The sequence below is a fragment of the Balaenoptera borealis genome, assembly GCF_965194805.1.
Source record: "Balaenoptera borealis genome assembly, chromosome: 6".
NCBI classification, from domain to species: domain Eukaryota; kingdom Metazoa; phylum Chordata; class Mammalia; order Artiodactyla; family Balaenopteridae; genus Balaenoptera; species Balaenoptera borealis.
Window position 1 is genome coordinate 58,435,729 of NC_138863.1, and position 27,536 is coordinate 58,463,264.

The 27,536-nt window shown below is 35.1% G+C and overlaps 1 protein-coding gene across 5 annotated transcripts in view; it reads left to right on the forward strand.

Annotated features, from left to right (window-relative positions):
• Nucleotides 1-27,536, forward strand: part of CHN1 (chimerin 1) — a 202,322-nt gene that overhangs the window by 94,370 nt on the left and 80,416 nt on the right. For 3 of the 5 annotated variants that reach the window (XM_082397737.1, XM_082397738.1, XM_082397739.1), the window contains one exon: nt 20,763-21,051. The exons of 1 other annotated variant lie outside the window; for it this stretch is intronic. In XM_082397737.1, the coding sequence (XP_082253863.1) occupies nt 20,763-21,051 (289 nt within the window). Of the gene's footprint in view, nt 1-20,762; nt 21,052-23,044; nt 23,120-27,536 lie in introns of those variants that run through there. One more of the 5 variants, XM_082397741.1, reaches the window with a different exon arrangement.

Sequence of the window (27,536 nt, forward strand, 5' to 3'; positions counted from 1 at the left end):
TTGCTTCTCTCCTCCCTCCCTGTTTTTTCATATTTATAAGGCATTTCACTAAAGCATATATGTGATTTGAATGTTGATATGACATTTATAGTGTAGATAAAAGTATAATTTATACCAGTATATGATAGGTGCATATTATATATATGATTGGCGATATACATTAAGATTTAACTAGTTGAGTCTGGCATTTGAGCAACAAATATGAATTTTGAAGATTTATTGATAAGCAGAATTAAGTACAGTGATGTTGGAAACAGATACATATTATATTCATGCACCTACCTAATTAAACTGCCCTCCCTGCCCCAGCCAAATGTCACCACATACTTTTTAGAAAACTGTGACTTAATTGTATTTAGTTTTTAAAGAACTAACAAAGATTAGGAAGAGGTGACATGTAGGTGACACCTGAAAATGGAAGGAAATCAAGTATGTACTTATGATTGGGAAGAGGGGAGAGATCACGAAGACGTAAAGAAGTTTGTGGTTTTCTCTTACAAACTTAACCTTTGTCATACCCAATACATAGTGAAGTTAATGAATTATGTGGCAGCGTCCAGTTCTATCTCAGGAATATAAACTGGCTCTTTATACTCTGTTGGGGCTACATGAATGAATGAATGAATGAATATATATAGATCTCCTATTAAAAAAGGTGGATTTTTTTAAATTTCAGAGTTAGCCTTTGTGACATCATTTTCCAGCTTATATGAGTAAAAAAGATTGAAGCCAAAAATAGTCAAGGACTTTATAAATGTCATGTAAGTATTTATAAATGTGGCTTTAGAGTTCAGTATAGGTGTTGTCCTTAATTAATTGGTGAAGGCTTTCATTTTTTTCCTTGTACCAGAAATGTTTCAGTGTTTATATTTCAATCACATTTGTCTGTCCTCTACTGACTGAAAATATTAATAAGCCTTCAGCTCTCCTCTGTCACTAAAAATGAACAATTCCTGTGAGTTGAGCTGAGGGGAAAGTGGAACCTTTGCATATATATAATTAATAAATATAATAAAGTCTTTCAGATTTCAGAAACCTCCTCTGCCATAGATAGGGATAACTTTTCAAATAGCCTCATGGACAGTGTACGGGTTGAGGATAATAACTTCTGTTGTCTTGTATGAAGACATGAATTTGGATTTGCTGGGGAAAGAGCAGTTATTAATTTGTCTCAATGGAGTATCCCTTTGGTATTCCTAATCTATACCTTCATTTTTCTGAACTACATATATACATATAAATATATATATCTTTATACCCACTTAATAAGTTTTAAGTGTAGATTATAGTATTGCTTACTTTATTCACATTGTTGTATTGGTACAGCAGATTTCTAGAACTTTTTCATCTTGCTGAAAAATGGCTGAAACTCTGTAGCCATTAAACAACAACTCTCCCTTTTCTCCTTCCCCCAGTCCCTGGCAACCACCATTCTCCTTTCTGTTTCTATGAGTTTGATTACTTTAATACCTCGTGTAAGTAGAATTATGTGGTATTTAGCTTTTTGTAATTGGCTCACATTTTCTTTATCCATTCATCAGACAGTGGACGTTTAGGTTGCTTCCACATCTTGCTTATTGTGAATAATGCTGCAATGTACATGGATGTGCAAATATCTCTTTGAGGTCTGTTTTCAGCTCTTTTTGATAAATACCCTAAAGTTGGGATTGCAGCACCACATGGTAGTTCTGTTTTTAATATTTTGAGGAGCCGCCATACTGTTTACCATAGTGGCTACACCATTTACAATCCCACCAATAGTGCACAAATGTTCCAGTTTCTCCACATCTTCTCCAACCCTTGTTATTTTTGTCTTTTTGATAGTGGCCATCCTGTTGGGGATGAGGCCATACCTCATTGTGGTTGTGATTTGTATCTCCCTGATGATTAGTGATGTTGATCATCTTTTCATATGCTTATTGGCCACTTGTGTATCTTCTTTGGAGAACTGTTTATTCAAGTCCTTTGCCCATTAAAAAAATTTTTTTTGAGTTTTATGAGTTCTTCTTATATTCTAGATATTAACTCCTTATCTGATATTAGTTTGTAAATATTTTCTCCCATTCCATAGGTTACCTTTTCACTCTGTTGTTTGCTTCCTTTGCTGTACAGAAGTTTTTAAGTTTGATGTAGTCCCTTTTGTCTGTTTTTGTTTTTGTTACTTGTGCTTTTGGTGTCATATCTAAGAAATCATTGCCCATTCCATTTTTCTGAAGCTTTTCCCCTGTTTTCTTCTAGGAGTATTATAGTTTCAGGTCTTACGTATAGGTCTGTAATCAATTTTGAGTTAATTTTTGTATATGGTATAAAATAAAGGTCCATTCATATTCATTCTCTTTTATTTGGATACCCAGTTTTCCCAGCACCATTTGTTGAAGAGACTATCCTTTTCCCATTGTGTAGCCTTGGCACCCTTGTCAAAGATCATTTGACCATACTCAATATTTTGTAATAACCTATATGGGAAAAGAACCTGAAAAAGAAAAGTTATATATATGTGTGTATATGTGTGTGTGTGTGTATATATATAAAAAACTGAATCAGGATATTGAGGATATTGAATCTAGTTCCCTGTGCTATACAGTAGAACCTTGTCATTTATCTATTTTATATGCAGTAATTTGTATCTGCTAATTGCAAACTCCTAATTTATCCCTCCCCCACCCCATTTCCCCTTTGGTAACCATAAGTTTGTTTTCTATGTCTGTGTGTATGTTTCTGTTTCATAAATATGTTCATTTGTGTCATATTTTAGATTCCACATATAAGTGATATCATATGATAATTCTCTTTCTCTGTCTGGCTTATTTCACTTAGTATGATAATCTCTTGGTCCATCCATGTTGTTGCAGATGGCATTATTTCCTTTTTTATGGCTGAGTAATATTCCAGTGTGTGTATATATACCACATTTTCTTTATCCATTCCTCTGTCAATAGACATTTAGGTTGCTTCCACGTCTGGGCTATTGTAAACAGTGCTGCTATGAAGCCTGAGGTGCATGTATCTTTTCGAATTAGAGTTTTCTCTGGATATATGCCCAGGAGTAGGATTGCTGGATCATATGACAACTCTATTTTTAGTTTTTTAAGGAACTGTTCTCCATAGTGACTGCACCAATTTACATTCCCACCAACAGTGTAGGAGAGTTCCCTTTTCTCTACACCCTCTCCAGGATTTATTGTTTGTAGACTTTTTAATGATGGCCATTCTGACTGGTGTGAGGTGGTACCTCATTGTAGTTTTGATTTGCATTTCTCTAATAATTAGCAATGTTGAGCATCTTTTCATGTGCCTATTGGCTGACTGTATGTCTTTTTTGGATAAATATCTATTTAGGTCTTCTGCCCATGTTTTGACTGTGTTTTTTTGGTTGTTGTTGTTATTGAGTTGTATGAGCTACTTGTATATTTTGGAAATTAATCCCTTGTTGGTTGCATCGTTTGCAAATATTTTCTCCCATTCTGTAGGTTGTCTTTTTGTTTTGTTTATGGTTTCTTTTGCTGTGCCAAAGCTTATAAGTTTGATTAGGTCCCATTTGTTTATTTTTGCTTTTATTTCTATTGCCTTAGGAGACTAACCTAAGAAAACATTGGTGCAATTTATGTCCAAGAATGTTTTGCCTATGTTCTCTTCTAGGAGTTCTATGGTGTCATGTCTTAAATTTAAGTCTTTAAGCCATCTTGAGTTTATTTTTGTATATGGTGTGAGGGTGTGTTCTAACTTCATTGATTTACATGTGGCTGTCCAGCTTTCCCACCATCACTTGCTGAAGAGACTGTCTTTTCTCCATTGTCTGTTCTTGCCTCCTTTGTCAAAGATTAATTGACCACAGGTGTGCGGGTTTATTTCTGGGCTCTATATTCTGTTCCATTGATCCATATGTCTGTTTTTGTGCCAATACCATGCTGTTTTGATTACTCTGACTTTGTAATATTATCTGAAGTCTGGGAGGGTTATGCCTCTACCTTTGTTCTTTTTCCTCAGGATTGTTTTGGTAATTCTGGGTCTTTTATGGTTCCATATAAATTTTAGGATTATTTATTCTAGTTCTGTGAAAAATGTCATGGGTAATTTGCTAGGGATCCCATTAAATCTGTAGATTGCTTTGGGTAGTGTGACTATTTTAACAATATTAATTGTTCCAATCCAAGAGCATGGGTTATGTTTCCATTTCTTTGAATCATTGACCCTTTATCATTATATAATGTCTTTCTTTGTCTCTTGTGACAGCTTTTGACTTAAAGTTTATTTTGTCTGATATAAGTACAGCCACCTCTGCTCTCTTTTGGTTACCATTTGCATAGAATGTCTTTTTTCATCCTTTTACTTTCAACCTATGTTGGTCTTTACATCTAAAGTAAGTTCTTGTTGATAGCATATAGTTAAATCTTTTTTTATGCATTTAGTCACTCATTGCCTTTTGATTGGGGGGTTTAACACATTTATATTTTAAGTAATTCCTGATAGGGAAGGACTTACTATTGCCATGTTGTTAATTGTTTTCTGTCTGTCTTATATCTGTTTTTGTCCCTCTTTCCTCCTACCTTCCCTTGTGTTTTGTTGACTTTTTTTTTTTTTTGTACTGACAAGCTTTGATTCTTTTCTCATTTTCTTTTGTGTATCTTCTATTGATATTTTCTTTGTGGTTTCAGTGAGGCTTTCGTGAAACATCTTATAACAATCTATTTTAAGCTGATAAAACCTAACTTCAATTGTATACAAAAATACATATCTTGGCACCTCCACTTATGTTATTGATCTCACAAATTACCTCTTTATAAATTGTGTATTCATTAACATATAACATTATAACTGTTATATGTTATATGTTATATTATACATATGTATAATATACATATACCAGAATTAAAAGTTCTTTATGCACCACTGCACAGTATTACAGTATTCTGTATTTGTCTATGTAGTTAACATTTACCAGCAAGCTTTATATTTTTATATGTTTGCATGTTGCTGTATAGTGTCCTTTTGTTTTGACTTGCAGTGTTCTTTTAGCATTTCTTATAAAGCAGTTCTAGTGATGATGAACTCTCTTAACTTTTGTTTATCTGGGAAAGTCTTTATTTCTCCTTCATTTTTGAAGGACTTTTTTGCCAGATGTAATATTCTTGGTTGGTAGTATTTTTTGCTTTTAGCAATTTGAATATATTGTCCTACTCCTTTCTGGTTTGTAAGGTTCCTGCTGTAAAAGGCACTGATAATATCATTGGAGCTCCCTCGTAAATACATGATGAGTCGTTTTTCTCATGCTGCTTTCAAGTTTCTATCTTTGTCTTTGACTTTTGACATTTGATTATAATGTATGGACCTCTTTCAGTTTAATCCTGGTTGGAGTTCTTTGACATTCTTGAATCTGGATGTCCATTTCCTTCCTGTGATTTAGGAAGTTTTCAGCCATCATTTTTTTCAAATAAGCTCTCTGTGCTTTCTTCTCTCTCGTCTCTTTCCGATACTCTTATAATACATATACTGAACCACTTAATGATGTAGCATAAGTCCCTTAGGAATGTCACTTTTCTTAATTTTTTTTCTTTTTGGTACTCTGTCTCAAAGATTTCAAATGACTTGTCTTGAGGTTTTCTGATTCGTTATTCTGCTTGATCAAGTCTGATGTTGAACCTTTCTAATTATTATATTCTTTAGTACCAAAATTTTTGTTTGGTTCTTTTTAATAGTCTTTGTCTTTTTTTTTTTTTGGTCTCTTTTTTGATCTTCTTATTTTGTTCATGCATCATTTCCTGATCTCATTTCATTTAGTTTTCTGTGTTCTCTTAGATCATTGAGCCTCTTTGAAAGGTATTTTGAATTCTTTGTCAGGTAATTAATAGATCTGTATTTCTTTGGGGTTGGTTTCTGGAGATTTATTTTTGTTGCTTGGGCCATGTTTCCCTGATTCTTCATGTAATTTGTGATTTTCTTTCTGAGTTTTATGCATTTGTAAAATAGCTACTTCTCCCAGACTTTAGACTGGCTTCATGCAGAGGAAGCCCTTCACCAGTCAACCCAGGTAGAGGTTGTGGGGGCCTCTGACACCTTTTGAGGGGAGATGTGACTTCTCTGGGCTTGTGTGTGTGACTTCCCAATTAAAGAGGTTTGTCATTTTCTTTTTCGGGACATTGTAATCTGTTGTGTTGTCTGGTGTCTGTCTTGATACTGCAGATTCTCTGGTGTTACAGGAGCAAGGTGTCCTACTCTTTAATTAATTTATTTTTGGCTGCATTGGGTCTTCGTTTCTGCACGCGGGCTTTCTCTAGTTGCGGTGCACAGGCTTCTCATTGTGGTGGCTTCTCTTGTTGTAGAGCGTGGGCTCTAGGCGCGCAGGCTTTGGTAGTTGCAGCACACAGGCTCAGTAGTTGCAGCATGCAGGCCCTAGAGCGCGCAGGCTTCAGTAGTGTGGCGCATGGGCTTAGTTGCTCTGCAGCATGTGGGATCTTCCTGGACCAGGGTTTGAACCTGTGTCCCCTGCATTGGCAAGTGGATTCTTAACCACTGCGCCACTAGGGAAGTCCCGAACCTGTGATTTTAAATCAGTATATATGGTCAGTGGTTCAGAACACGGTTTTGCAGTCAGACAGTCCTGGATTCAAATTCTGGTTCCAGCATATTCTGTATGACTTTGGGCAAATCGCTTGTCTCCCTAAATCTCAGTTTCCTTATCTATAAAATGAAATGTAATAGTAATACCTCATATGTATTGGAAGGATTATTTGGGATAATACATGCCTGGTGTACAGCACATAACACTCAAAATTATTAAATAGTATTATTAAAATGAACACACACGATACATTGTGTATTACTTTTTAAGCTTTTACTTATTAGCCATTAAAAGTCAACAAGTGGCAACCATGGCTATGTTGATGATTCTTTTTTTCCAGCTAACAGGTTGATTATATCTGATACCTAACATCATTAGAGATAAGAGGGTATTTAAAAACTACTTCAGAAACAAAGTAGCCATTACAAATTTGTGTTATTGCTTTTTCGTAGCCTGAAATCCTGGTCTAGTTGTATTTAAAATCTGATGAGAATAACATCCATCAGTTTAAAGTAAATCTTTATGTTAGAAACTGAGACATCCAAACACAAAAGAATATATGCTGTATGATTCCATTTACATAAAATAGAAATTTATAGTGACAGAATGCAGATAAGGGGTTGAATAGGACAAGGGAGTAGAGGTATAGGCTGCAAAAGTACATGAAGATACTTTAGGGGGTGTTGAAAATGTTCTGAATCTTGACTGTGATAGTAGCATCTGTCAGAACTCTTTGAGTTGTCCACTTGAAATGGATACAGTTTATTGTATGTAAATTATACACTAATACATTGATTTCTAAAGTGAGTCATTTTACGATGCATTTAATGTAGGAACTTGCTGATTGTTAATGACCGCTAGGTAATAAACTTAAAGCTGTAACCCAGTTTAGGCCTGCCTCAGCTCATCTACAGTAACATCCTACTTACCTGGAGGTCAGACTGTTGCCAACCTCGGGTCTCCAAAATATGGCCAAGAGGCTGGGAAATGCGTTTGAGTGGCTGAATAGCTGCCACAGAGTCCATATGTTTATAGCAAAGGAATGCTCAGGAATCCCTACTGCAGTCTATTTAATACAGCTTTATATAAACTATTAATAAGTCCTTTTGTCTTTTTTCTAAACTTACTGCAGGTTAAAAGTAGTGAATTAAAAGAGGAACACAGGTGATAACCTGCAAAGAAGATTTTTTAAATATAAAACTAGATTTAAGAACTATGAGCTCAATAATTAGGGGAAGTGAAGATCTGGGTAAGGCAACTCAATACACTACAATAGCCCATGGGATATTTCTGTATTTAGACACTAAAATTTTAGTAGTACATTCATGATAATGAACCTGAGCCTTCAAGAAAAATATTAAATCATAGTCTGTATATGATACTTAGAATTGTGTAGTTTATACAGAAATGATTAAATAAAAGCATTTTCTTGTTTAAAGGAATTAAATAGTAGGAATATGGAAAATGTATATGATCATGTGGGTTTTGTGTTTGTAACCCCCCCACACACACTTATACACATTTACAGAACTCTGTAAGTACTCGCACACATATGTAACTCCATGCTTTTGTAAACTTCTATAGTAGTGTGACTTTATACTGAAGTAATAGACTCATGAAAACAAAATTTTAATAAGCTTTTAGTGGGAGTGGTCACCAACTCTTGAATAAGTGAAGTCTATTTTCATTATACAAATACATTGATTCTTTCTGGACCTACCCTGATTTTAACAAGATTGTAATACTTTTCTTTTTTTTTTTCTTTCACACACACACACACTGTATTTTATTTTTACAAGAGATAAATAAACTGACACCAAGCATTGTAAATGGATGACCACAACAAAAGCAACAATGATTGCAATTACCAAACACGAAACACACTCAAACTATGTCATAATATTGACATTCAGTCCAGTAATCCTCCACTGTAACAGCTCCTTTACTTTGCAGTGAAAATTGATTTGTATATTTTTTGCCTCTGAGTCTTTGTGGGATTTTTTTTTATTATTATTAAACAGAAAGTCATAAAAATTATAATCATCCTCATCAGTTCACTCAGTCCCATGTAATTAATTTTTTTTTCATCTTGATCTTTTGTTAGCACTTTTATGAATTCATCAGTTTTCCATTAGAGTTCTGAAAATGCTTATTCATTCAGCTCAGCAGTATAGTCAGTTACCAGAAACCTGTACTTGTCAGTCTTTTACATGAATTCCTTGAAGATGAAACCCTTTTATAGGAACATTTTTGCGAAAGCATCAGAGTACACCCAGAACTGTCTGTAAATGACAAAAGACTTAAAAATGACGATGGTTAAAGATTTGATGGAAGTTCATAATAATGCAATTGACAAGGAAATTTAGTTATTTCTGAGATATACATTTTAAAGTAATAACTAGAATTATGACATAACATTATAGCAGAACATGTAAGATTTTTAGAAATTTCATGTAATGTCTGAAACATTTATATTAACATATTTCCATGCAAATAACCCAAAGAAAGTTTAGTATTAGTTGTTTTTTGTTTGTTTGTTTTTTATACTGCAGGTTCTTATTAGTCATCAATTTTATACACATCAGTGTATACATGTCAATCCCAATCGCCCATTTCAGCACACCACCACCCCCACCCGACCATGGTTTTCCCCCCTTGGTGTCCATACGTTTGTTCTGTACATCTGTGTCTCAACTTCTGCCCTGCAAACCAGTTCATCTGTACCATTTTTCTAGGTTCCACATACATGCATTAATATACGATATTTGTTTTTCTCTTTCTGACTTACTTCACTCTGTATGACAGTCTCTAGATCCATCCACGTCTCAACAAATGACTCAATTTTGTTCCTTCTTATGGCTGAGTAGTATTCCATCATATATATGTACCACAACTTCTTTATCCATTTGTCTGTCAATGGGCATTTAGGTTTCTTCCATGACCTGGCTATTGTAAATAGTGCTCCAATGAACATTGTGGTGCATGACTCTTTTTGAATTATGGTTTTCTCTGGGTATATGCCCAGTAGTGGGATTGCTGGGTCGTATGGTAGTTCTATTTTTATTTTTTTAAGGAACCTCCATACTCTTCTCCATAGTGGTTGTATCAATTTACATTCCCACCAACAGTGCAAGAGGGTTCCCTTTTCTCCACACCCTCTCCAGCATTTGTTGTTTGTACATTTTCTGATGATGCCCATTCAAACTGGTGTGAGGTGATAGCTCATTGTAGTTTTGATTTGCATTTCTCTAATAATTAGTGATGTTGAGCAGCTTTTCATGTGCTTCTTGGCCATCTGTATGTCTTCTTTGGAGAAGTGTCTATTTAGGTCTTCTGCCCATTTTTGGATTGGGTTGTTTGTTTCTTTAATATTGAGCTGCATGAGCTGTTTATGTATTTTGGAGATTAATCCTTTGTCCGTTGATTATGATATGTGTACAATACTTTTCTGTAAGTAAACATATACATTTACTTATTGGCTGGACGTAATACTTAATAGTATTTCTCTAATTTAATGGTAAAATGAAAACAAAGGTAGCAGAAGTTATTATAATTGGTTCACTACATTAGAAAGGTTATTTTTCATTTATTACTTCCAGTTGTCAATATGTTATCCAGAGCATTACAGCTCTTCAAATGATAAACAATATATCATGGTAATTACCACTTTCTAAAAATTACACGCAACAAAACTGTAGTAATCTGCTTATATTTTGGCAATTCTGTGTTGCTCACAAGTATTTTTTAGAATACATTTATTGTTACATTTAGCTGGCCAACTTAGGGAAAAGTATTAATGAAGCCTTTACTAATTCTATTCAACAGTAATGAAGCATTAACAATTTTCAAGATAGAAAATCTGTCTTGGGACAAACTCTGGTAGCTGTAGGCAGAATGGGTGCAGTTTGCATAGATTCAAAAAGGTCAATCAATTTTAAATATAGAGGGAGATCGAAGAATCTCAGATAATTATGGAAGTTTTGGCTGGTTGACAGGGTGGGTGGTGGTTCTATTAAGCGATGTTGGAGCAGGAATGGCTTTCTGAAGGGGGAGAAGAGATGAGACAGTTGATAAGTTTGGTAGGGGACCTGTTGATTTGGCCGTGCTTAGAGATGCTTGGGGAGAATGGTGTACATGAAATCAGGCTGGGCTAGGAGGCCTTCCAGGGAGACTATAAAGCAGTCCTTACTGATGGAGAAAAAGAACCATTTTACTTTAAACAATGGATTGGGTTTTTAATATTTTTGTTTTGTTTGGGGTTTTCGGTTTGTCTTTATTAGCCTGCCTATTGTACTGTTTTAGGAGCTCAGATCTCTTAGTTGTTTCATCTATTATGTGAGGGAGTTGGATTAGACTGGTGTTTCTCTAACTTTAATGCACCTAAAATCACCTCAGGATCTTGTTAAAAATGCAGATTCTGAACCTGAAGGTCTGGAATGGGACCTGGGGGCCTTCCAGCAAACATTAACAAAGGATTAGACAGTCACAAAGGTTTCTTCTAATTCCACAGTCTTATCTTTCAGGCTTAAGATTTTTGTAAAGTAGGAGAAGCTGGAACTATTATACTTTACTCTTTGAACATACATTTCTATTTCATGATTGGCGGGTGTACCAGTAGCTATAGATAAGGCTCAACAAAACACATTATTAATTAATAGCTCTGCCAGGCATTATAGTTCCAGAAAATTAAGTCATCTGTTCTTCTTCCGTATATGTTTGACTGGGTCATATGCATTAAATTATCTTAACATGTTCTCATTTTTAAAATCTTTCATTATACTTTTATTGGCTATGAAGATGAACAGTTGACTGAAATATGAGGTGTGTTTCTGTGATGGTGTAAATTTGTATGGTACATACCTTCTTTTCTGGAATGATATTGACATACTTGCTTAAATAAATTATCTTTCCCAACCTTACTCAATCACTAGTCAATATAAAACATGGCATCATTGGCTGTGTTACAGAGGAGAGCAGAAAGCTTTTACTTGTGCATGTTTTTGACTGTGACATCCATTGACTTACCCCTGACATTCTGTATAATGATCATTGGTTAATAAGAGATTACGATAGAAATGAGGGAGTTGGGGGTTGTCAAGAATGAGCAGGTACAGGAAGAAGAGATGAGTAGGAGAGAAATTTTACAAATTTAAAGATGCAAGATACTATCACTATAATTGTATACAGAAGAGATTTTACCAGGGAATAAGCTTCTCCCTGCATTTAAGGGACTTTGGGGGCCTCTTGAACAGGTCATCAAGACTGGCCCTACTTATCAAGTCTTTGCTTGGATTTGGCTTCATTACAACAGTTCTGTTAACTGGTATCCTAAAGACATAAAGGAACTCATCCACCCGTTCATAATTAAGAAAGGTTCACTGGATTTCATGGAAGTGAAATTCTAATACATATAGTTATATTGTGAGGGATGGTCATTTATTAACATAAGTAAAATTCTAGACATTTCTTAAAGTTATCAATATTTTAAAATGTTAAATTGCTACTACTTAATGCAGTATTTGTAAAAACAAAGCAAAACAAAAATAAAAATACCCCAAGTTAACATTATCATTCATTGACTTCTAAAGACTTTTTGAAAAGAAGGTATAACTTTATATCAAGAATGTTTTCCTTTTGTCTTTAATTTAAACAACAGCTTGTCTGGATAGACTATCCTCACTGTACTTTTTCTTACCCTCAACACTGTATGGTTATCATACCACTGTTTTTGACATTTATAGTTACTAAAGAGAAATCTAAGAACAGTCTTGCTTGTCCCCCAGTATGAACTGTTTCTTGCCTGGTTATCTGAAAAATTCTGTTTATGCCTCAAATTTAGTAACTTAAACTAGGATACATTTTAATGTTGTTAGTTCTTTAATAAACTTATCTATCAAACAGGGTGCTCTTTCATTATTGAGATTTAGTTCTTTCTTTTCTTCATGGAATATTTCCCAATTTATATTTCTGAGTAATTTTTCTGTTCCATTTGTTGGCATCTGAACCTCAGGGGCATTTTTTTATGTTCTATTGTCTTAGCCTTCTGTGTTTGTTATCTACCCTGTAATTGATTTACTCTTTTATTTTTCCTATGCATTCAGTATGTTTATTCAAGCCTTACCTCCATGCCACCAATTTGTTTTTCAGTCTTGTTGATCCTATTCCCTACCATTTCTAGTTATTTATTAGATTTATAGTAACATTATTTTGATACTCAATTTGTTTCTCTTAGCTCTATAATCTCCCTTTTCATGTCATTATTTTAAAAACTCAACATTGAACTCTCTTATTAAATTTATATTCTTAGATTCCGTGTAAAGCACTTATAAAGAATCTGTTTCTGATTGCTTCTTCTTCCAGGGTAAGGTCTTTGACTGTCATTTGGATGCTATATTCTTTGCTTTTATTCTTTAAACAAATTTATTATAAAATAAAACATACAGAAAAGTATATAAAACTTATATGTACAGTATTAAAATAGATTGCATTTAAATATAAGTGAACTTACATAATCCCTACCACATCAAGGTATAATATTTTAATGGTAGTCCAGAAAGTTCCCATGTTTCCCTTTCTTATTATCTCTACCTTCCTCACTGTAGTTAACCACTGGACTCTCTTCTTTTTCATGCTTTTATTTATAGTCTTACCATCCATATGTACATTCCGATATAATGCAGTTGGATTTTGCCTGCCTTTGGACTTTATATATTTGAACCACACTGTATGTACTCTTGTGACTTGTTCTTTTTTCTTGACATATTTTTAAAATTCATCCATGTTGTTGCATGTATCCATTTTCCTTGCTGTTTAGTATTTTATTGTATTAGTCAGGGTTCTCGAGAGAAACAGAACCAATAGGATGTGTATATATACGGAAAGAGATTTATTACAAGGAATCAGCTCACGTGATTGTGAAGGCTGGCAAGTCTAAATCTGCAGTGTGGGCTTGCAGGCCTGAGACCCAGGAGAGCCAGTGGTGCGAAGTCCAAAGGCAGTCTGCTGGAGAATTCCCTCTTGCTCAGGAAGGCCAGTCATTTTGTTCTATTCAGGTCTTCAGCTGACTGAATAAGAGACACCAAATTATGGAGAGCAGTCCGCTTTACTCAGAGTTCACTGATTTAAATGTTAATCTCATCTGAAAACACCCTTCCAGCTGACATAGAAAATTAACCGTCACAGTATGTGTACCACAGTTTTGTTTGTTTGTTTGTTTTACTGGGAATTTGTGTGGTTTCTAGGTTTAGGCATTTTGAACACTGTTCCTGCTGTGTGTGTGTGTGTGTGTGTTTGTGTGTGTGTGTTTCTCTCCTAGTGCACATAATCACTCATATTGTCTGGAATATTATCTAGGAATAGGATTGCTACATCATAGGTATGCATGGATTAAACTTTACTAGATATTTTAAAACCATTTTGTTAAACAGTATGCCTGGTGTTGGTTATATTAGTGGCTCTGTATCCTTGCCAGTTCTTGGTATTGTCAGACTTGTAAAATTTCATCATTCTAAAGATATAATTTGTATTTACTGGACTACTCTTCGAGCATCTTTTCATGTTTACCCTCTTGGTGTGGACCTATTTTTGTCTATTGTATCTTATAGTCTTCGATTGTGATAAATTTTCTTGAATTACCTTTTAGATTTCTTCCCCTTCTGTTTTCTCTTTTCTCTTTCCAGACCTACTATTATCTAGATGTTGGACTTCCTGGATTGATTCTCTATCTTATTTTTTTTCTCTATTTTTCATCTTTTTGTCTTTTTGCTCTTCTTAAATATTTTCCCAACTTTATCTTTCATTTCTTCTTTAAAATTTTCATTTATGTTATATTTCCTTTTTTACTTATTTTTCTATGTATTCTATATTTATTCCTTTTCTTATAGCATCCTAATGTTTCTTGCTGAATCCTATTCAATAATAGAAATAGGAAACATCCCATTTTTGTTTCTTTGAAGATTGATGATTTAAAAAAATATTGTCATCTCTTTGCATGGTTTGTTTCCTTCAGCTTGCTTTGATTCTGTTTGTTTATCTATCTTTGTCCTTCATGAGAGAGATTTTCCTCAGATGTCAGGTGGTCCTTAGCTGATTGCTCATATTTAAGTTTATTTGGCACTAAGTGGATAGAACTAGACAGATCAATAAGAAAAAGAAGGGCTTGAACAACGTTATACATCAGTTGGACCTAACAGACATATACAGAACACTCACCCAACAGTCCCGGAATACACGTTCTTCTCAAGCACACAGGGAGCATTCACATATCACACGTTGGTCACAAAACAAGTCTTAACATATTTAAGAAAATTGAATCATATCAAATATCTTTACCAATCACAATGAAATAAAATTAGAAGTCAAGAGCAGTAGGAAAACTGGAAACTTCACAGATATATAGAAATTAAACAATACACTCTTAAATAACCAATGGATCAAAGGAGAAATCACAGGGGAAATTAGAAAATTTCTTGAGGCAAGTAAAAACTAAAAAGTTGACTGGTAGTTCTGGGAGCTTGAGAGAAGCCTCCCAATTATATGGTGATGTCTCTATTCTTAAGTCTTTTCAGTTGAGCTGATAGGATTTCCCAGAGAAGAGTCTTCCACTCTTATAAGGAAAGGTACAAGCCTTCTAACCTGGTGGTGAAGAGAGATGAAGTCTCAATCTTCAGGATTTAAAACTTTCATTTAGTTTTCAGGATGGTATCTCTGCCTTCAACTCTGTCTGGCGTTCCTCAGTTCAAAATCTCCTTGATTTACTATCCAGAGAACAGAGCTCAAGTCTTCCACCAGAGTGGGGAAGGGGTTGCACTGGGGACAGGATTAGGGAGTGTGGGGGGATGTCTAACTGTTTCTTTTTTTTTTTTTTTTTTTTTTAGTAAATGGTAAAGAACTCTTTTGCATTTTTTTAAATATTTATTTATTTATTTATTTATTTATTTATTTATTTTTGGCTGTGTTGGGTCTTCGTTTCTGTGCGAGGGCTTTCTCTAATTGCGGCAAGCGGGGGCCACTCTTCATCGCGGTGCGCGGGCCTCTCACTATTGCGGCCTCTCTTGTTGCGGAGCACAGGCTCCAGACGCTCAGGCTCAGTAGCTGTGGCTCACGGGCCCAGCTGCTCTGCGGCATGTGGGATCTTCCCAGACCAGGGCTCGAACCCGTGTCCCCTGCATTGGCAGGCAGACTCTCAACCACTGCGCCACCAGGGAAGCCCCTGTTTCTTAAAGAGACTTTCTTCAACTCTTCTTCCGTATCAGTTCCACCTTGCAGAGCTGCCTGGTGCCACCTTTGAACGTTTAGTTAGGTACATTGGTTTGCTTCTTTCTTGAAGATGATTTATTTTGCCAAGGGAATAGCATCATGAGTTCGCATATTTTAACATTTTGCCTCATTTTGCCATCCAAAATTATACAACAAGATAGAAAAAAGTAGTATCCTAACAAAATTTTAGATGGAGAAAATATTGTGAAATTGTATATATCTAAGTTCTCTCTCCCTTAGCCTTTCTTAGTCAATCTAAATTCATTTTGTAGTATTTAAGTGAATGCCTCATCATATTCTTGTCTCTGTTTTAACCCTTGTTCCGAGAGTATGTTTATGATTAGAAGAATTTATGAAACATTTTTATTTCACCACTAGATTAGCTTCTTTGACTCTGCTAAAAAATACACAAATACATATTTGTGATAAATAAAATTGTTTTCCTGTGTTGGTTTCTGGAAATAGTTCTAACATTTTATTGTTAACTTAGACAAGTGTGTTGTATATGTTTTGTTTTCTGTTTGTTAACAGAAAACATCTGTTAGCTTGGAGCTTTCCTTTGGAGATACTTCCAAATACTTTGGCCTCAAATCAGAACTAATTCTTGGTTTTAGAAAAAGTAAAGTAAGATCCCAAAGGTTATTCTTTGTATATATTTTCATCACTTTGTACCTCTAGATTGAGTTTTTTATGAGTGCGATTTACTTGCTAAAAAATAGAAAGGATGGTATTAAGGGTTTTGTTCACTTTTTAAAGCTAGCTGTTGGAATTATGTATTTTGAAATTCATCTGAATGCAGCGGGGCACAGCATTAAACAGTTTTTCAAAACATGAAAACCAAAACCTGGAATCACTGGAGAAAAAGACATTCTTTTTAGAAAGTTGTAATTATGTACAACAGTAGCAGTTCAGAGCAGATTATCCCAGTCTTTCTATTTGTTAGCTACAGTACCACTTTGGAAAAAATGAATTTTCATCTTGTTGAACTCTATCTAGGTGAGAGTTGGACCTATACAGTTTCAAACATATTCATCAAAAAATGAACAGGTATGTAAAAGAAAGGGCAGAAGCAGGGAATAAATATAAGAAAAAGTGAAAAGAATATTTTCCTATAAAAATGCAGGGAAAATGGTTTAGCATTAACAGTTTTTACAAATCAATACTCTGCCTTCAAGAGTTCAGTAGTTGTCACTAGATCCATTTAATATGTCCTGCTTTCAATACAAGTATATTTACTGACCTTTCTTCCTTGAAATCAGAAACCTGACTCCCAACCCCCTGTGGAAGAACTCTCCCAGCTTCTCTCCTCCCCTCTTTGCACTCTGTTGTATTTCCACTCAGTTAACCACGTAGTATAAACATACTCAGGGGTATCCTGAGTAAAAAAAGTCACAAAGAACTCCTTGTCTTTCATTGACTGTAAAGTCAGCCCAGGCAGAGATGTTCCTATACAACCAGCATTACCAATTATTTATTCAACTGTCTTCAGTGCATATTTATCGAACATCTTTTGTTTTACTTTATTGTTTGGTAATTATTCTGTCATTCTCTGCAGAGGTCTACGCTAACAGAGGAGAAAGGGGACTACTGTTGAACGTACTATATACAGTTGACCCTTGAACAGTATGGTGGTTAGGGGCACCTACCCTCTGCACAGTGGAAAATCCACATATCACTTATAGTTGGCCCTCTGTATCCATGGTTCCAGATCTGCGGATTCAACCAGCCACAGACAGTGTAGTGCTGTAGGATTTACTGTTGAAAAAACCCATGTCTCTAAGTGGACCAGTGCAGTTCAAACCTGTGTTGTTCAGGGGTCAGCTGTACTTAGCTTTAACTTAAATATTCTTATGTAATCTTCACAGCCATGTAATGTTATTACTGTACAGGGTAATGTTATTCCTGTTTTCTAGATGCAGAATCTGAAGAATGATTTTCCCAAAATCACTCAGCTAAGTGGCAGATCCAGGATTTAAACTTAATTTGTCTGATGCTGAAGCCTAAGGTTTTCTGTTAAACACATAGGACCCAGGACTTGCCTGTCCCTGTCCAAACCGTATTTCAAGACTGCAAAGGTCTTTTGTACTGGGACATAAACAGTAGCTCTGAGATCTTATGTAGGCTTAAGTGTAATATTTCAGATCTAGTTAAACAGTGAGTTTCTTGGTTTTCTCAGTGTGGGGGAGATACTGGATTTACTTGGTTTCATGTATCACTGTAGAGAAATGTAACTTTTCTGTATATGAACAAGGTTATACACATTATTATAATCATTTTTTAGAAATCAATCTAAAGATGAACTTTTTAAAATTCAGCAGTTTCATCTTGTCTTTGTATTGACTTGTTTTTATGTTTGTTTATTTCCCATTGAGGTTATCAAGGAAACACGAACTTTATTATGAACTACCTAATATTTAAGAGTTCCTGGGTGTCTTGTTAAATGTTTGTTGTATAAATGACAGTCTGTGAGCGATAAGTTTTATAAGGAAGGATTCTTTATTTGCCCTTAGATTTGGCATCTCCTTTTTATGGCTCTTTTTGTAGAATAGACACACTCATTCCCCACCTTGCTCAAAGATTCTCTGTCATGACTTTTCAGATCAAGGAAGGGGAGAAGTCTCTCTGTCAGTCTGTAGGGCGATGCTATTTTTTATGTAGCTTCCAAAATAAAAGAGAGGGATGTTCAGAGTAGGCATACAAAGCTTATAGTTCCTTTAGTAAAAATGATGCAATTTTTCTTAAAAATTCAATCATAATTGTCATAGTTCCAAAATGGAAATTCATTTTCTTGTCCTTTGATATTGTTTTAATCAACCCATATTATGAGTTATTTTAGTTATCTGATCAGCTTCCTTAAGGCTGGAAGCTTGATTGAACTGGAAGTCTAGAGCTTAAGTACAGGCTGAAGAGGAACTGGGGATTGTGCATAGGGTCCCTTAAAGTCACTGAGTTGAGAAAGAGAAACGGACAAACTTATTTAGACTTTTTTACCCAATAACCTAGAGGTAGCCAGGAAACTCTCTCCTTGGATGGCTTAGAAACAGCTCCATTGTCAAGTGCCAAGAAATCTAACCTTAGATTTCCACTCTTTCGATTAACCATCCCAACCCACGTAGGCCAGTTCAGCCATCTTCCCTTCCACCCTCTGCTCCCATACTTCTCAGATTTCAGAAGACAGTTGAGTGACAAATGCCTGCCACCATTACTTAGATAGTCTTTATTTTAAGTGCCATACCCATTGTGAAACTGCTTATTGTAAAATCTTAAGCCCCTGCAGGAGTAAAATGGTCTAAATCCCTTATTGAAATGCCTCTGAATACAACTGAAATATAAAGGAACTTAATGTTAAACAATGTTGTGTTTATTGCTATATGAACCTTATAAAATTTATGAAGTGGCTATGTTTATTTCTCAATAACAGATGATGAAAATTAGTGAAAAGGAAATAGCAGTATATTAAACTGAGAAAAAGTTTATGTTTAACTTTGGTGTAGAAATTTTACCTTCCAACTTTTTAGACCTGTATTATAATGAAAATTTACTTAGGAGAAATATGTCTTTAACATTAGAGGAAAATGAGAATGGAAAAGTGGAATTATATGGATCATTCGCTTGAGTATAAATCAAAATTTAATTGCTTTTAAAGAACCAAAAGGTAGATCAATTTTATTTTAGAAGAAGGACCAGCATGGATAGAATATTGGGTTCTAGATTAAATAACTACTAAAGTCTAATTTGAACGACAGAAACAGAGATACCTCAGGCCACTATTAAAAATTTTTTTGTTTCCCTTTTTTAGGGCACATTTAAAGTGAAATCTTAAGAAGGTTCTAACTCCTGTCCTCCTGAAATGTAACCTATACCAGAATAGTATTGTTGCATAAGTTTGCAGTTCTATTTAAACACTTTACTTAAACAGCTATTAATTTAGTATTTTAGTCCATCTCTGTTCTGTGTATTTTTAACAGTGAAATTAAATATATCCTTTCTGATTTGTTTAGTTTTAAATTAGGCTCACTCGGAGCTAGCTTCCAGAGACTGTGACTTGGCCCTTAGTGCCTTTTGGCATCAGCTTTTATTAAAGTCAGTGCATGTTCTTGTCTTTGTCATCTTGGAAGGACACTGATGCTAGTCATGCCAACTTGGATCCATTTCCAAGGTTTGCCACAGGAAGCAAAATACTGAAATTATCATAAAAGTAAATCATTCTTCAGGTTTTTAAAAATGTCACTGAAAGATGACTCGAAAGTGAGAACAGAATTTCTAGAGTTTAATAGTTGATAACTTATATGCCCTATATATATTGCAAGCATATCTTGCCCAAACTCAACAAGCAGACAGAAGAATGACTATGTAAGAGGGAAGAGCAAGTCCTTGACCCATGGCTAGAAATAGCAAAAGTGTGTTTCTGTGCCATCCTGCTCTACTGTATGACTCAGGTTCTGGAATCAGCTCTACTTTAAATGATTGCTGGCATCACACTCAGGTGAGCCCTAAAGGGAGCTTTCCCATTGAAAGACATGAATGTTGGGGTCTGAAGTACATTGAATACTTTTATTGATCAACTTGGAGAGAACATGCTAATATAGAAATTTCATATATTATGTAGTTGACCAGTTGACTATTGAATGTGTTCTAATAGTATATGAGGTTTATTTTCCCCTGTTTTTCCTACAGGCATAATGAAGTGGCTTAAAAAAGGTGAATAAGAACAAGGTTTTCCTTCTAGGGTAGGCATGCTTTTGGCTAGTTATCCCTAGTTGTTGCAGATTCATTCTTTGTGTTCAAAAGTGTAATTTTCCATATTCCAGACGATTCATAGAGATTAGCCACAGTTTATTTAAACAAAGAAGACACACACAAAGCAATAGTTTTAAATATTTTTTCAGAAAGAATTCACTTGCTTACTTTTCTTAAAAACATCTTTCCCATTTCATTGAGGCAGATTTGGAAGTCAAACCAGAAACTTCAGGCTCTACTACGATGGAAAGCACTTTGTTGGGGAGAAGCGCTTTGAGTCCATCCACGATCTGGTGACTGATGGATTGATTACTCTCTATATTGAAACCAAGGCAGCAGAATACATTGCCAAGATGACGATAAACCCAATTTATGAGCACATAGGATACACAACCTTAAACAGAGAGCCAGCATACCAAAAACATATGCCAGTCCCGAAAGAGACACTTGATGAGAAAGATTCTACAGGCCAGGATGGGGTATCAGAGAAAAGGGTAAGCTACCATGAAACCACACTTTGTCTTCTTCTGTTTGGGGTTCTTATAAGAAAACCATTATTGCCAGAAGAAATTGACTTCTCCACAGTGCTTTGGAAAGGATATGCATTTTCTTTAATGTCTAGTTTCTGTGATGCTGAGCTTTGATATATCTAATTCTTGTTCAGTTAAAATATGTCAGGTATATTTTTGTACTCCTGATTATTTCCTATTTTATCAGTTTCACAGTTTTAAAAATTTGTTGGAAAAATGACTCCTAGTAAAGAAGTTCAGGGGTTTTGGTCAGAAGCATAACTTACACTAGCTATATTACATAAAGAATTAAGGGGGTCATATTATCTATCAAACTTACTTTGTTTCCCTTAAAGATAATTTACTTTATGAATAGTTCTGTTCTTTAGCAAATTGATAGATAATATGTATTCTCAAATACACATGATTAAATTTCAGTCTATCAATAACTGTTATACTATTTTGAGAATCAGTTAGTCTTGAGTAACAGGAGAATTTATCTCTTTATGGACTTATGAAGTAACTGAATCCGGAAGATATACTTTTCTTTAATTATAAAAGACAATTTAAGTTTTTCATTTATCATATTTTAATTGTAATGTGTTTAAGGTTAACATCAGAAGTTTTAATTCCTTGGCATTAAGATAATTTTACTTTGAAAATTGTCCCAAGCCTCCCTTTCATCCCCCAAGAAAAAGTGAGAATTTTCTCATGTTTTATATTGTGTGGGATTTAGTTGGGATAATTTTATGTATTTTAATTGTCATTGTGTTAGCTAATTCTTATATATTTTTGAGTATCTTAAGTTGCCATATTAAAGAAATGTAGTATTATATAGTCATTTGAGCTTGATTCTGTCACCAAATAGATTTGTGCTCAAATTCTGTCATTTTACCAGTTGAGTGACTTCATCAAGTTACTTAAATTCTCTGTGCTTTAATGTTCTTATTTGTAAAGTTGTAATAATCAACTTCTGAGGATTGACTGAATGAGATAGTATGTATAAAATAATCAAACAGGGCTTGGCACAAAGTAAGCGCTCAATATGAGTTTGGTGGTAATGTTACTGTGACAGTCATATTACCTCATGGCAGCATCCTAAAATACTTCCCATTATCTTGAAGTATTTAGGTACAGAATGGAAATTTCAAATGTTCATTGTCCATTTCAAATTTTAATTTCTGGCAGATCTTACTTAGAGTGGCATTTTGTGGCTGCAGAGAAACCAACATTTTAAACTATAGTCTGTAGCAAATAGTTTTTCATACACTTAAATTTGTTAGGAACTACACGTCTTTTTTGGAAGTAACCAGAATTTAGAGTCCTAAATGCATGCTGTATTTAATATTGTTCTTTTCACTCTAGTTCCCATTTTCTCACTTTTGGTTATTTTTCATTCATGGTATTTTTCAGTAATGCTTGTATTTAAATATCTAATACCGATATTGTATGTTATGAAGATGTGCCTTGAATATTCTAAGTTAACATCTGTGAAATATTTTTTTAAATACGTACTTGTGAGTCTTTCAAATTTGATCAACTTAATGATAACCTTTGCTAATGTGTTCTGTGTACATTTTTGTATATTAAGGGACTCAAGCTACAGACACTTAGCTATTTAACATTGGGCTAGTCATTTAACCTCACAGGGCCTTAGCTGTCCCTCCTACAAAATGAAAATAAATACTCACAGAGGCAAGAGACTGAGGTAGCTAGTGCCTAGAGGACGCTTTTAACTCTAGGATCCATGATGCCCTATGTATTCTGGCAACATTACCTGTTAAATTACCTGGATTTTTTTGTGCTGAAGGCCAGTGACATAGAGTGAAGTAGCTAGCCCAGAAAGTGTTTCTCTTCAGCAAGTCTTGATTAAGAATCATCTCTTAAAAACTACTCTTTGCTTTAAACTGCATGCATCTTAAATCTAGTTGGCTTAAAATCTACTCACTCAAAACTAGATTTATTTTATTTACAGGTGTCATCCAACAGGACAGGGATGATGACCTGTTCAACAGCTTGAAACATTGATTCCCTGTCACAGTGGATGACATTTGTAAGTAAAGACAATCATGTTTAACTGATTTAAGATACCTACTGACACAAGTGTGGTTTAATAAATATTTTACTGGGTCCCGCATAGCTAAATCCCCTCTCATTCATCAGTCCTTTTCCTCAGAGGCAAAAAGTGTTGGCTTTGCAGGAGCTAGTATGCTGTTGTGGAAAGGATAGTAGCGTTGGAATTAAGAGCTAGGTTCAATTACAGGCATTGATTTTTCTGTGTCACTTTCTTTTTCACTTCTCTGTCACTTTTCAGTCTCTCTGTGGAGACTGTTTCCCACCTTTTAATAGGAGGGCTTTGGACTAGGTGACATCCAAGGTCTGGTTTATATAGTCTGTGATCCTTCAGGGAGTGCAGGTTTTGTAGGAGAGAGAACACAGCGCGAGGAAGAGCACTGAGGTGGGGTCTAGAAAGGAGAGATCTGTTTTTTTCTTATCTACTAAGTGTATGACCTTGGGACAATCCCCTAGCCTGTCTGGACTTCACTTCCTCCGTATATGAGACAAGGGGTTTTCTACAAAACATTAATTTTACAGGATTTTAATAAATACTTACTGCAGAAAGGGTTCTGTGCTCAAATAGGTTTGATAAAAATTAAGTTTTTTAAAAAAAACTTAACCATTTCTTTTCTGTAGGCTTCTCAGCTTTGCTAATGCCTAATGTGCATTACGACTCTCAAGAGTGCTCCCAAACTTATCTGAGTCACCTCGCCACTACTCAGAACATTTTGGGAAAATAATGTTTCATGAAACCAACTTTGGGAAATTTTGAACCGGATGATCTCTTAAGGCCTTTCCTTTTTCTAAAATCTAATTATGAGAATTTTACGTGTATTTTTTTTTTTTTTTTTAAGTCCTTAAGGTATAAGTTGAGTGTCTGAGCTTTTGTGGAAGGTTGGCAGGTTTTATGGCCATAAAGTTTTTTTGCCACAGGAAGTGAATCCTGAAGATTCTTTGTTGTCCCTAGGAAATCTGGTGGCCTGTTGTGTGGGGAAAAATTTTTTTTCCAAGCATTATCTGTGTCATTTTTCTCATTAACTATTTTTTTTAAGATTATTTTTTGATGTGGACCATTTTTTTTAAAGTCTTTATTGAATTTGTTACAATATTGCTTCTGTTTTATGTTTTGGTTTTTTGGCCACGAGGCATGGTATCTTAACTACCCAACCTTAGCTCCCCAACCAGGGATCGAACCCACACACCCTGCATTGGAAAGCGAAGTCTACCCACTGGACCACCAGGGAAGTCCCTCTCATTAACTATTAAAGTTGCTTCCTCAGCTTCAATATCAGTTAGAAACTTGTGTGTGTGTGTGTGTGAATGCTTTTTTCAAAACATTCTTCTCTTGTTTACTCATAAAATTTGTTGTGATTCCTAATCATAAATCAAAGAATCATGGAGTTGGAAGGGGCCTTCAAGGTTACCATGTTTCGGAAGGAATTTAAGCATACCCTCTGATGTTGAAATTCCTTCTTTGATATCCCTCTCTCTCTCTTTTTTTTTTTTTAACATCTTCATTGGAGTATAATTGCTTTACAGTCAATTAGGAACTTTAAATGTCTCTCAACATTTTTGAAAATATTTTTTAATCATGAAGCTGTAGCATGTTGAAAAGCCAGACTTCCTTCTCTTCTAGAACAGCTTACCTTTGGCAGTCTAGATTGGCCAAGAGCCCAACTTTTATTAGTTAATTTTTAAAAATTTATCTTGGAACTGTATTTGAATAGTTTCTTCCAAGTAGTGAATATAGTACACTTCAAGTAGTGAATATAGTACACTTGCTTCAACAGATACTGGACCTATGGCAGGATGCAATGGTTTTATGATAATTTTACACTTATTAGTAATGTAACTTTAAATCTTCCAAAACCATGCTTTTGAAAATGTCTCACATGACTGTTAACAATATAAACTGTCAAATAAAATATATAATTTGCATTTCAGAAACCATACTGTGAGTCAGAACTCTGACTCTAGCCAAAACCTCTTTACTTTCAGACTTAGTCCTCCAAGCTCCAAACCTGTCTCACATGTAAGAATGACCTGTGATGGCGAGGGGTGGCAAAATCAGCTTGTTGTTCTTATGGAAGTTCACCAAGCTAAATAAGCTACGTGTGTCTATGTGTGTGTGTGTGTATATGTTTTCTTTCCCTGGAAGTTTGGAATGAATGCAATTCTTGGCATATTTTCATATTAATTTATTCTTAAGGAGTTTCCTGTACATTTAAATTTCATTTATCAAAGACTTCTTTGGGGATCGCCAGACTGCATATGTATCGAAAAGTCTTGTGAAACTTGAAGTTGAAATGAAAGCCCTGCCAAAAACTGCCATAACTCCTGGAATTCTTTGGTTACCTCCATAAAATGACAGGAGTCTTTGTCCCTGTCAAAGGAGCACGTGCTGTCTGTCTGGTAATTGCCTTAGTCTCCCACAAAGCCACTCTTCTAAGTGTTTTTACTTTGCTTAAAAATACATATAACACATTTTCTGTTTCTGTATCATCTCAATGTAGAAATCAGCAAGAAAAATACTTAAATTTAATCATTATAAAAATAACAATACCAGAGGAGTGGGTAGCATGAAGCAGTCTGAAGAAAACTGTATCTGGTTTCTGGATTTTGTGTTTTCCCAGTCTTTTGGGCCTTTTTTTCTCCTTTCTTGTTCCTCCCCAAGCTGTGCTCCTCTTGTTCTCCTTAACTCTGCCTTTATCCACATCCATCCCTCTTGCCCTTCGTCAGATTTACATGCCCAAGTCTCCTCTGTGGCTTGTTCAAGGTTAGGATCAGTTGTTCAGGGTGAACAGGCCCTTAGAGAACTGCCAGATGTGCCCAAGGTCACTTATTTGTATTAAAAAATCAATTTAGTAATTTATGAGGAGACTACAACTTCCATACAGAACTTCTAATAGTGGGTTTGTCCTCCTCTGTAACTGTCCTTCTTAAGAAATCAAATACAGTTTAAAAAAAAAGAAAAGCATACATGGTCACTACATAAGTATATATTAGTCTGTGTGTTCTTAGCAAGCCCTTAACCTCCCTGGGTCTCAGTTTGCCTCATCTCTAAAATAAGGTCTATGGATTCCATTGCACTGGTGGTTATGAGTATTAATGAGATTTTGTAAAGTGGCCTTCCTTGTATGTGACGCATGATTGCACTCTAGGCTCAGAGCGATCACCAACCAGATGTCCCTTCATGGGTCTCAGTACTGTTCCCCCGCCTTCGCTAGAAACAGCGTGTTCAGGTTTCTCTTCAAGATCTGTCTTTTCAGTGCTTCAGTTGCCCTCTGAGTTCACAAGATAACATCAAAAGGCTCCTACTTGCTTCATCAAAAAGTGGAGTTTCTCTTAACAAAGACTGTGATACCTCTAATTGTGTCCAATTGAGAAGCATGTGTCTTTGCCCAGTAATGTGCTAATGACTTTTAAGGCTAAAATATGTTATTTGCCTGTCATATGTACATCTTAGTATTGACCAGTATTCTAACTCTACTTCCCCTAATTGTAAGACAAGTAAAGCCTTCTGGTCCTCTTCCTGTCAGTGAACTATTATTGAACCTGCACTCCTTGTTGAGACTGTTAGGATCTCTCAAATCTCCCCTAACTTCTAAGTCTGCTTATTCTCTTAACTCCAGCTGGGTAAACCCTCTCCTTCCTTTGCCTTAATGTCTTCACACTTTATTTTCTAAGTAGTCTTTCACGAGCTATCTATATAAAGAAATTCTGTTAGTCAAAAGTTGTCTTGGAACTTAAGCAAGTTAAGAGCACAGCAGAATATCATCCCCATTTCTTCTTTGGTTTCCATGAACTAAGTCATCTCCTGTCAAAATTAATTGCATTTAATTCAACCTCCTATTTGTAAGGAAACAGGCCAGGCTCTGGAAGTAATAAAAGATGTACAAGATTTAAGCCCTGCCTCAAAGAGCTTATATTTTAATGTTTTCATTGTTTCTACCCTATTTAACACAGACATCCTGATAGCAAGAGGCAAGCCACCTGTATAATCTATGTAATATTACAGGTGTTCATCAAATATTAAGTTGGACTTACTCTGATTTGAGCTTGCTACTATAATAGCCCAGCAGATTACAGGAAACACTTTTGTAGATAAGAACGCTAATTTTTCAGAATCATGAATCAGAAATTAATAAGACATTCTGGCATCTACCCTGGTTTCAAAGGCTTTAATCCCTCAATATTGTTTCATTTCTGAATCAGCACCTTGAGTTTTACATAAACAGTTGTTGACTAAATGAACAAATGAATAAATTACTATATTTTATAAATTCAGCCAAATCCAAGGCCCTAATATAATTCAGTCCTAAGACTGAGAAAGAAAAGTATACTAATTCAACTTGATACTCTATATTTTTCCCTTTAAGAGCTAAGAATCTTTAGAATGTCCCTGTGAGTCA